This window comes from Mauremys reevesii, linkage group 1 (genome assembly GCF_016161935.1).
Source record: "Mauremys reevesii isolate NIE-2019 linkage group 1, ASM1616193v1, whole genome shotgun sequence".
In the NCBI taxonomy this organism is placed as follows: Eukaryota; Metazoa; Chordata; order Testudines; family Geoemydidae; genus Mauremys; species Mauremys reevesii.
This window is the reverse complement of record NC_052623.1, coordinates 214786691-214798537: the sequence shown is the minus strand read 5'-3', so window position 1 is coordinate 214798537 and position 11847 is coordinate 214786691. Positions and strand designations below refer to the sequence as shown.

The 11847-nt window shown below is 46.5% G+C and overlaps 1 protein-coding gene across 6 annotated transcripts in view; it reads left to right on the top strand.

Moving 5' to 3' along the window:
• Positions 1-205: 205 nt before the first annotated feature.
• The window catches only part of ING4 (inhibitor of growth family member 4), a 34342-nt gene continuing 22700 nt past the window's right edge, over positions 206-11847 (top strand). Inside the window, exons 1-3 of one of the 6 annotated variants that reach the window (XM_039503483.1) lie at positions 299-353; positions 6158-6381; positions 7730-7848. In XM_039503483.1, the coding sequence (XP_039359417.1) occupies positions 7782-7848 (67 nt within the window). In that variant the 5' untranslated portion in view covers positions 299-353; positions 6158-6381; positions 7730-7781. Of the gene's footprint in view, positions 354-6157; positions 6382-7729; positions 7849-11847 lie in introns of all 6 variants that reach the window. The other 5 variants (XM_039503451.1, XM_039503461.1, XM_039503472.1 and 2 more) reach the window with 5 other exon arrangements.

Below are 11847 nucleotides of genomic sequence, written 5' to 3'. Positions count from 1 at the left end.
TCCGCCCCGGGACTCGCCTCGGGGTCTGGCCGCCCGCGGCTCCCAGGCGCGGAGCCGGGCCCGTCCCGCCCCCGCGTCGCTCTGACGGGCGCGTGCGTCAGCGTGCGCCGTTACCGTCCCCCGCCGGGCCCTGAGAGCCCAGCGCGCGCTCCCAGCCGCGCGCCGATGCGGCCCCAGGAACAAACGATAATTCAAAGCGGCGCCGTTCTACCCAGAAGCCCTTTCGAGTAGGGGAGGAAGTGACGCCTGTCGGACGGAAGGGCAGAAGTTACCGGTTTCCGGCCCCGGCCGGAAGCGTCTGTCTTTGAGGCCCAAGATGGCGGCGGGGATGTACCTGGAGCACTACCTGGATAGTAAGAGCCGGGGCGGGGGTAGCGGCTGCCGGGAGGGTCGCTGCCTGGGGCTGCTCTTGGCGGGAGTGGGCTCGGCGCGGGGCGAAGCGGCGCGCGGGCTTCCGGGGCTCGGCTCCAAGTCCCGCCCAGGGCGCGGTGGCGCGGACCGAGCCCGACTAGCCCCAGTGCGCGGCGGGGACGGGGACTAAAGCGCGGTGCCGGCGCTGTGGCCCCTTCCCCGCGGCCCTGGCGTGGCGGAGCTGTTCGCGGTTCCTGCGGTCTCTGGAGCCCGGCTCGACGTGGTCTGGGTCAGTCCCGCCCACCTGCCCTCGGCGCCAGATCTTGCCTGGGGGTAGGGGTGGGGCTGCTTCCTCTTCTGCACCTTCTCGTCTGCATCCTTTCCCTGCTGACCTCTCCTTTCATCGCGGTTTATATGTTGGGGGAAGGGTGTGTTTTTTAGCTTTGTTCCCCCTGCCCCATACTGCGCAGTCAACCTGTGGAACGTGTTGCCGCAGGCTGTTGTGTAGGCTAAGAGACTATAACGTTTTAAAAAAAAAACTTAGATAATTTCATGGAGGACAGGCCAGTGACTATTAGCCAAGATGGTTGGGGACGCAACCTCATGCTCTGGGTGTCCCTAAACCTATGAGTGGGAGTGGACACTCGATGATTGCCTGGTGTCTTCATTCTGAAGCGGCTGGCACCGGCCCCTGTCAGAAGACAGGATACTGGGCTAGATGGACCATTAGTCTGACCCCGTATGGCTGCTGTTACGTTCAGAAAGTAGATTGTTTGTGCCAGGCTCCTGCAAGAGCTGGCAGCCATACAGCTGGCATCGGTGTGGGTGATGGTTAAGGATATGATTCTTTCATGGCGGTTTCAGAAGTCATGGAATCTCTGATTTCCAGCAACCTCCTTGACTTCAGCCCGCAGCGGCTGGGAGCTGCGGTGGGGGCTCCTGGAGCGCCGAGTGGGCCCTCACAGGTGCCTGGCTGCTGGGGGTGATGTGCGGACCCTGCAGCTGAGCTTCCCATTTTGTCATGAATATTTTTAGTAAAAGTCATGGACAGGCCATGGGCTCCCAAGAATTTTTTGTTGTTGTCTGTGACTTTAGTGATGGTTTGAGTAAAGAAGAGAGAAAGTAGTTAGATTTCAAGTTCTCTCTCCTATAATTGACAAAAAGCATATTTTTCTTCACTCCCCCCCCCACCCCAAAAGCAATAAAGGAGAGTGGACGGTTTTCAGTGTTTTTCTCTTTAGAATATGGGTGGAGAGGGTGGTGGTGAGCTAAATTCCACTATATTTATGATTTTTTCTTATATTTGTATGGTGTTTGTTATAGCTGGTTATTTTTATTTGCATAGATGTTTTAAAATTTTCCTTGCTTGTTTTTTGTTATAGAGAAAGTGGTAATTTTATAGGCGAAGCTGGTAGCACCATTTTTTAAGATTGCCTGATACTTCTCATTATAAGACCCTCACTTTCAGTTGCTTATAACTTTACCAAACTTGATCCATTTTGGGACGGAAAGTCTTGTGGGCTGATTTTTTTTTTTTTTTTTTTAATTTCAGCCAAAGTAGTTCAGTTGCTTTAGAGAACAAGTCTAGGAGAAAATGTTTGCCATATTTAAAAAAGATATGTTAGCAAACTATTATTTAGAAAGTGCTAGCATGTGTTAGGGTAGGGACTTAAAATTTGGCAGGGAAGTTGCCTTGGTTGTCAGGATTGTGCCTTTTGCCATCCTGGAGAAAATTCACCCCAATACAGTAACTCCTCACTTAATGTTGTAGTTATGTTCCTGAAAAATGCGACTTTAAGCGAAACAATGTTAAGCGAATCCAGTTTCCCCATAAGAATTAATGTAAATGAAGGGGTTAGGTTCCAGGGACATTTTTTTCACCGGACAAAAGACTATGTGTGTGTGTGTGTGTATATATACACACACACAGTATAAGTTTTAAACAAACAATTTAATACTGGTACACAGTGATGGTGATTGTGAAACTTGGTTGAGGTGGAGGAGTCAGAGGGTGGGATATTTCCCAGGGAATGCCTTACTGCTAAATGATGAACTAATAATTGGCTGAGCCCTCAAGGTTAACTCTCACACTCTACAAGGCAGCAGGAATAGAGGGAAGGGAGACAGCATCACAGACAGAGTGACACACCGTGTGTGTGTGTGTGTGTGAGAGAGAGAGATGTGCATTTCCCCTTTAAGTACGCTGACCCTACTCTTTAAGTACACTGCCTTGTTAATTAGATCAGCTTGCTGAGACTGCAGCTGCTGCCAGCAAGCTCCCTCCATCCTGAGCCGTGTCCTCCCTGCTCTATGAAAGATGGGGTAAGCAGGGGGGAGGGGGGACACCCTGACATTAGCCCCCTTCTTCCTCCTCTTCCCTCCGCCCCGTGCGCACAGAAAGCAGGAGTCTCGGGGAGCAGCTCCAAGGCAGAGGGCAGGAGCAGCACATGGCAGTGGGGGGAGGGACAGCTGAACTGCGGGCAATTGATAGCTTGCTGGGCGGCTGCTGCACAGGGAACTTAGGGGAGCAGGGAGCTGATTGGGGAACTGCCAGTCCACCCTGGTTCCAAGCCCCCACCAGCTAGCTGCAACGGGCTGCTCTTCCTGCAAGCAGTGGACAAAGCAGGCGGCTGCCAAACAATGTTATAAGGGAGCATTGCACAACTTTAAACAAGCATGTTCCCTAATTGATCAGCAATGTAACAACAAAACGACGATAACTGGGACAACTTTAAATGAAGAGTTACTGTATGGCCAAGTTACAAGTTTTTTGGGGGGGAAATCTGTTTGCACATGCTCAGTATAAACTTGTTGGAACTTAACAGCTAAATTCTCTGAAAATTCTTTCAGTACTGAGTATGCTCTAGCTTGAGGATGCAGGGGCCAAACAGTACTTCCCTGCAATTGCCACTCTTGGCTGCTGTGGGCCAGTGTGGCACTGGAACTAAGAGCAGAGAGACTCTCTCCCCTGTGGTCTCAATTCTCTCCCTGCTGCGCCCAGACAGTGTGGAGAAGGAAGCTGCCTGAATTTAAAGCGGACAGGACAAGAACCAGACTTGGGGGGAGAAGATTTGGCAGGGAAACTGGGATTAGCTGGTTATAGATTAGCCGGGGCAGGAGAGACAAAGCTCATGAGGAGGCAGGGTATGGCGGGAGAACTAAGACTAGATGGGCAAAGATACTGGGGAAAGGGAAGGCTCAGCCAAGGTATGTGTGGGAGAACTGAGTTTACATGAGCCCAGGGAGGGAGACTGGGAGCCAGTGTGGAGTGGTGAAGAGGGAAAGAAACGGATTTTACAAGGATACAAGGGACTAGGGCTCAGACCTGAAGCTCAGAGGAAAGGACTAGGACTGACTGGCACTGGAATGAAGAGAGAGGACTAGACAAGGACCGGTTGGAAGGCATAGGAACAGAAGGCTCCGTGACCACCGGAGTGCACACTTTCCAGAAGCTGGACTGGAACCCAACATTCCTGTCTTACGCCATTCGTTTGCTGTCAGCAAATTGCTGTGAAACCCACTGGCAAAGTGTCTTGTACCCCTTCTGCATCAATCCATGTAGAGGGGACAACAACCTACTATTGCTGTCAGTTATTGCTCAGCTCAGGTGCTAAAGGTCTGTGCAGTGGATTTAAAGGTTTTAACCCTGCTGGTGAGCCATGTGGCTGTCAGTATATCACATGATATTCGTTGGGTTTTTTTCAGTTTACTTTTTAAAAAACTTAGGAAATTACTCATTAAAAAACCTTTTTATATAATAACATTAAGGTTTCAAAGCCAAGCTTCTAGAAGTTAGGAAATACCAGAATTAAGGTTGCATGTTCTTTTAATGCAATTGTGTGTGTGTAATATGTGGGTTGCCTAACACTCCCCACTGTAAAAATATTTTTCAGCTCTAACACCTTTGTGGTTTGCAGCAGGCACTTAAAATTTAGCAGAGGGGATGGTTCTAGGGTCAGAGACTTGCATCTTGCTGTCCCTGTGAAAACTGAAAAAATTATAAAACTGTAAAACATCTCCATTTGCAGTTTGTATTATACTCTGCAGAGCATGCTAGGCTTGCTGTTTAAAAATGTGACTGTTGTGTCTGTACTGAGCATGCCCTAGTTTTGCTGAGCCTATTCACAGACAGACACATTTGAACTGAGCTTGTCCTCCAGTAACTAACTTCATCGTGGTGAAGCAGCTACGCTCCATGGAAACATAGGTGCAACAGAGGTGGTGGTAAAGGAAGAAACATGTCTCTTCAGCTTTCTTCCTCTCTGGTGATGTCTGTGTGTCCCCTTCCTTCAACTCTGTCCAGTATCAGAGGAGTTAAAAATGAAAAGGCTTCTCCCCACTTCCCTAAAACATGTCCTCCTGCAGCTTCTTATCTCCATTTAATGTCCTTAAACCAGGGGTTCTCAAACTGGGGGTCGGAACCCCTCAGGGAGTCACGAGGTTATTACATGGGGGGTTGTGAGCTGTCAACCTCCACCCCAAATCCCGCTTTGCCGCCAGCATTTATAATGGTGTTAAATATATAAAAAGGTGTTTTTAATTTATAAGGGGGGAGGGGGAGTGTCGCACTCAAAGGCTTGCTATGTGAAAGAGGTCACCAGTAAAAAAAAGTTTGAGAGCCACTGACCTAAACCATTTTTTATCCCCTGCCTCCACCATTGCAGAAGCTGGATCTGCTATGCTGTAGCTATCAGATCCTGTAATGGGAGGAGGAAGCTACATAGTGAAGCACTTTCTCCTCCCCTACACTAAGGAAGCCGTGGGTAATAAGAGAGAGGGAGGAAAAAGGAGGGAGATCAGAGAGAGAACTTGGGAAGGGAAGAGTCTGGGGCGGCGGTTGGGAGAGAGAAGACTGGGAGAGGGGGAAGGAGCGCCTTGTTTTGTGGAAAGGAGCTTGTGTATATGTATGTAGACTCTTAGAAGAGCCTGTGTAACAAGTCCCTTCTGTGTAGAGGCAGTCTGTGTGTGCTGTGTTTGCGTTTGCTTGATTTTTGGGGTAGGAAGGCCAGAGAACGTGACATTTTTTTGACTGGGATGCATGAGACGAGTGACTGTTAGAGATTTTGTAGGGGGTGGCAAATGAGTATAATCTTGGGGGGGTAAGTGGATGGCACAAGAATGTGATTTTTGTAGCAATCAAAGGACCCTTAAGGACTGTGGCCTCATTGTGCTAGGCACTGTACAAACATGTACAATAAGAAGATATGATCCCTGCCCTGAAGAGCATATTATCCAAGGCCCTATGTACACATGAAAGTTCCACTGGTGAAATTGCCCTTATATTGGAGGGAACTGCTGTGCATCCACTCACACACACATTTCCTCCAACCCATGCTTCTCTAGATGTCCACTGATGGAAATTACCCTTGTTTCTATCTATAGTAAGTCTGCACTAGTGGGAGTTAAATCTGTGTAGTGCAGCAGGGACTTGTTTCACTTCCATGGCAAATAGTTCTGCTGCTGCTGTCTCACACTACAATGGTCACAACAGATTTGACCTCTCTGGTCAGCTTTCTACATTTATGTTCTGAGCTCATCTCAGCTAGAAGTCACTCACTTGTTCAGACAGCACTGGCAAATGTACAATTCCCATTCATAGACTACTTTTGAAAGAGCTTTCCCAACCAAACCCAACCTTCTTTGTTCATTATGCTTTGCACATCTGCCTGGAACCATGAGGAGTTTTAATTGCTTTTAGGGACATGGTGCATGGACTCAGTGCTCAGTCTAGAAGAGATGCTTAGGTTTGCAGTTCTCAGATCAAATCCATCCTGCCCGTCATTCAGCCTAGGTTGCTTGCAAACAGTGTTGACCTTGTCTGGAGGCTCCCCAGAAGAGTGCTGATAGCCATGATGAGATAGAGCAATAGGAGGATAGCACTGACGTGTCTACTCAGAAGCTGCTTGATACTCATGGCATTGTCCTGGAGGCCATCAGTCAGGACCTGCTCCAGATGCAGATACTAGGATACATCTGCCTCGCAGACGACAACGGAGACAGCATACTAGGGAGATGAGGGGCCCTCAGCCAGTAAGTTTTTATTGTAATACATAATCATTGTAGCTTTTTTGTGTGCGGGGGAGGAGGGGAGAGAGTGGACTTTCTCCAAGGTTTGCTTTGCCACCTTTTGCTTTTGTAAGTGGGTAAATATAGCTGTGTCATTTGGAAACCTCTCCATTTCTCCTCCTCATTGCTCTGCTCCACCCCTATCCCACACCTTCCAAAATGCTGCTGAGACTACTTGCCCCAACCTCTCCTCCTTTCTCCACACACACCCATCTCCTCCTGCCACCACTGTCCCTTGTTCAATTCCTGACACTTTCATTTTTTCTTCCCTCATTGAGCCATGTGGTTGGGTACAAAATGGTAAACAAATAGCAGCAGCAAAAAAATAATTCCAGCACAAATGGCCCACGATGTGTCGTAACATTACCATAGAAGCGATTTTGAGACCACAAAGCTTGAACACAATATCTGCCAGCCTCTGTGCCATCCAGCAATACATACATAGCTAAAAGTACAGTAATATAATTGCATCTTTTCGGTTATATTAAAACATCATGTTAAGACAGCATCGTAAGCAATGTCATTCACTGTCTTGAGCCTTTGCTTTAACTGCTTGCATAACAGTATAATATAGCAAGTCCATGGAAAATTACAGTACTTCTGTGCAAAAAAAGGGGGTTAAATGATTGATCGGCATTATTGGTTAGCATATCAGAGTAACTCACTTAAACCTGTTAGTGCAGTGTATCACAGGTTTTCAGAGATTATAATTTATTTTTAATCCTGATTTATTTTTCATGTCTCCTGGCATATCAGAGAATTTCTGGGACAAGAGGCATTCTAATTTGGTATGCACATTTAGGCAGTGCACATTTCCCCATCCCTTCCATTCTATGTCAGGATACATTTTCTCATTTATCAAGTGGCAAATCTGGCAGAACCACCTCAGCAGAAAACCTTGCAGTCTCCCTGGCTTGCCTCTAGCCCTCTTGAGTAACGTCTTCCTTTGCCTTTTGGGACTCTGCATCAGAGTCATGTGTTCCAAGGCCAGGACTGCCTGCGATGGTGTAACTGGAGTTCTAAATAAGTCCCATATAATGCATCATTTTCCCGCACTCTATCAAACTGTTAAAGTAAAGATTGGCATTGACATAATGATAAACATCCTTTTTCTAGGAAGCATTTAAAGGCTGCTTACCATCTTGCTCTGGGGGCCAGATTGTTGGGGAACTATGGTAAACTAATGTGAAAATGGCCAAAAAAAAGAGGAGTTGGGGGAGGGGAAATGATATGTTTTCTTTTTGGGAGTGCTGAGTTTCCATATCTACTGCATTCACTATGATTACTGACTGATCTCTGTTTCTTTGAACAGTACCGACAATAGACATACCTTACTAGAAAGTTCCACTGATGCTTGCTGCTTTATGAATTGGAGCACAAGAGAAAGGACCAGGATACCGGGATCAGCTACAGACTTCTTGTGTGACCCTGGCAAGTTGATAAAGCTACTCTGTGCTTCAGTTCCCCATTTGTAAAATAGGGATAATACTTCCCTCACAGAAGTGTTATGAAGATAAAGCCCACTAATGATTGTAAGGCATATAGATACAGTAACTCCTCGCTTAACGTTGTAGTTATGTTCCTGAAAAATGCTACTTTAAGTGAAATGATGTTAAGCGAATCCAATTTCCCCATAAGAATTAATGTAGGGGGGGGCTGGCGTTAGGGTCCAGGGAAATTTTTATCACCAGACAAAAGACTATATATATATATATATATATACACACACACACACACACACAGTCTAAGTTTTAAACAATTTAATACTGTACACAGCAATGATGATTGTGAAGCTTGGATGAGGTGCTGAAGTCAGAGGGTGGGATATTTCCCAGGGAATGCCTTACTGCTAAATGATGAACTAGCACTCGGCTGAGCCCTCAAGGGTTAACACGTTGTTGTTAATGTAGCCTCACACTCTGCATGGCATGGCAGAGAGAGACAGAGACACACAACCTGTGTGTGAGAGAGACAGACGCGCATTGCCCCTTTAAGTATGCTGATCCCACTCTAAGTACGCTGCCTTTTAAAGTAGATCAGCAAGTTGAGACAGCAACTGTTGCCAGCAAGCTCCCTCCTGCTCTGTGGAGATGGGGCAAAGGAGTGTGGGGCAGGAACAGGGTGAGGGGGACACCTGACATTAGCACCCCTCTTCTCCCCCTCCCCCCCCCTGCACAGCAAGCAGAAGGCTCCCGGGAGCAGCTCCAAGGCAGAGGGAAGAAGCAGCACACGGCAGTTGGGGGAGGGACAGCTGAACTGTCCAGCAATTGATAGCCTACTGGGTGGCTGCCGCACAGGGAACTTAGGGGAGCTGATGGGGGGACTTCTGGCCCACCCTGGTTCCAAGCCCCCACCAGCTAGCTCCAATGGGCTGCTCTTCCTGCAAGCAGTGGACAAAGCAGGTGATTGCCAAACAACCTTCTAAGGGAGCATTGCGCAACTTTAAACAAGCATGTTCTCTAATTGATCAGCAACGAAACATCGTTAACCAGGACGACTTTAAGTGAGGAGTTACTGTACTATGGTAATGAGGGCCATATAGGTAAGCGATATAAAGAGAGAGTTTAAAAAACTTAAGGTGCAGTCCCAACGAGCCACAAAGAGGGCCTAGATGTGTTAAGATAAGCAATTAATTGAGAGATTGTGGGACAAGAAGACAGTTCTTTGAAGCTGATCTAAGCAAAGCGAAAGAGATGCTGGGGTGGGCTGATGCAAGAAGAAATGCTCACCCTAATAAGGAAGCACACTGTTTTGCTGGAGAGCATCGTTGCCCAGGAAAGCTGCACTTTTGTGCTTCAGAATATTGAGATTGAGGATATTTTTCACTTTCCCCACATGGGTCCCAGTCATTCTCCCACTAATCCAATCCTCAGGACAAGGAGAACTACTTAATCTGTGTCTTATCTGTCACAGACTTGATCTTTAAATTATTTTGTTATATGTTTGTGAATGCTTTGCATGGTTGCTGAAGTTCTGATTGTGTTTAATAAAATTTGTACTGTTTAATAAAGCAGCAGTGGTGTTCTTGGTTTCAAAACACAGATGCCAAGGTTTATTTAATAGCATTAAAATGCATAAAACCAGAAGATGAAGAGATTTCAGGACAGGCACCATTTTTCTGTTGTGTGTTTGTACAGTGCCTAGAACAATGGCATCCGAATTGCTCATTTGGGACCGTAGGCACTTCTGCAATACATCTAGTTGTATAATTCAGTATATATTCTACCAAAATATAATATGTTGCTGTCTCCTGTTCTCAAAGTGTATGCACAGAGCATTTTTGACCATGGCACTTCTGCTGGCAACACTGCCAACAGTGGATTGCACCTTGGGCTATTCAGATTTGTCAGGTAGCCTCTGCACCTCTTCTGTCCAATCGTCAGCAATTAATCCTCCTTTAGTCTCAAATTCTGTGTAAAAACAACATACAGCAGTAATACAAGGAAGATGAGTCCCAGAACAGTCTCTGTGTCAGACTTTTCCACCTCCCCTTCAGCCTACCAAATGCATGCTCTATAACCATCCTACAGTGGCTTAGGGTATAGTTAACTAGTCTGTCTGTTCCCATCAGGATTTACAGTAGCTCCCTTTATAAGCCAGGGAAACAAGAAGGTGGTGCTGAGTCATCCAGAATAAGTTGGTTCCATTTCTTCATTCATGTCTGGAGTACAGTAGGGGAAGAGAACTTCTTGTTTCATTTTTGTGACTAGTGCTGAATTTCTGAAGATCCTGGTATCACGAACTTTTCCTGACCCATCCAGTGATAATGCTCGTGAACTGTTGGGGTCTTCAAACAAGGCCTACAGAACCATGGAGTATTTGAATGGCAAGAGCTGGTGAGGAGGAAACAGAATGGGCACACAGGTCCTTTCAGTAGATCCCTATCACAATTGGGATCTTTTCATACACAGTAATGAGTTCCTGTATGACCTACCTTGATCTCATGATGCAGTGTCAAATGCTGAATAGTCTTGTTCACACTTTGCATTAACAGCTCCAACTGTGGATCTTTCATCACTGAAATGGTTTTTGCACTGATTGGTAGCAATTGGTGATGGCCAGCTTCCAAACAGTGGTTGTCACTCACTTGTGCATGCTGAGAGGTGCTCTCATTCTGGTCTCTGGCCCTGCTTCATCAGTGCCCTCATGCAGTCTGAAGTTTTGAAGCTTTCATTATCCTAAATCTCCAGGTTATCAATGCTTGTTGGCTGGAGCAAATAGCAGCATCCCTCCAAAGGCAGTTGATCAAAGAATAGATTTTGTTGGTCTGCACAGACCCAATTACTGGGTCCGTCTCTGAATTTCTCAAACAATTTCATAAATTCTCACAGTCACCATGGGTACCACATTATATGCTTTCAGCTATTCCAAGACCTGCTTTTCAGTCTCAGTAATGGACAGGAGCAAAGTTTATCTCCATCACTGTGACAGAGTTGTTTAGAAATGGCACTTCATCAGCTAAATTCCAGGATACAGTGAGAAGATTGTAGGAATTAGGCCTCTCTTCCCACAATTTGTCTGGTCTCCTGGAAGTATCTCACAATCTAGAGCAAAAATTACTCAGAATGCAGCATGCCTAGGAGCAGTGCAAGGAAGCCTGCCATGTCTATCCATACTGGAATTGATGCAGCACAGCCCTGCTATATGAGTATAAGGCCCAAAAGCAACGTATCTTACCACAATGCAATTACAACAATGCGGGCACATGCAGTCAATGTAAGATGCATGCGTATTGTGCAGTTACATAGGCTTGCAGTATGAAAAATATTAATGGCTGTGAATCGTAACTTGTTTTTATATAAATATCAGTAATCCCACTAATCCTCTGCATATCTATGAATGTTTGAGTTTTTTATGGGATTTTCAGGGTAATGGCAGATAAGTCTGTATTTGTCAAGGAGAAAATCAGCATAGTGCGCTGTGTGAATGCCTGTGGTCTTGTCTACAATCGTGATGGCATTAGGGTATCTGTAGTTACAGGGTGCAGTGAAAAGCAGGCTGCATCTGTACTGTGGTGTTAGCTACCCGTCTCAAGAAAAGACTCCACCGGGGGGAAAGAGCTGTGAAAAGGCTCCAAAATCTTCCTGTTCCTGGCGCCTCTCCTTACCATAGGGAAAAAGACTCCAGCAAGGAGGGGAGGCAACGGGGAAAGGCTCAGACAGCAGGGAGCTGCTGGAGCCTTTTCCTGTTGCCTTGTCCCAGCCTCAATCTCCCTGCTACTTGAGCCTTTTCCTGGCAGCATGGAGGCAGCGTGACATTAAAATTGCAGTGTAGATGGGGAGGCACTGCTTGAGTGTGTAGAGAGCCAAGTAGGGTATATGCCCTAAGGTTTTGGTGTGTCTTTACTTGCCTATGCAGTGCCTCACTGTCTACACTGCTGTTTATACACGTACTTAGATGGTGAACAGTATATGTACTCTACATAGCGAT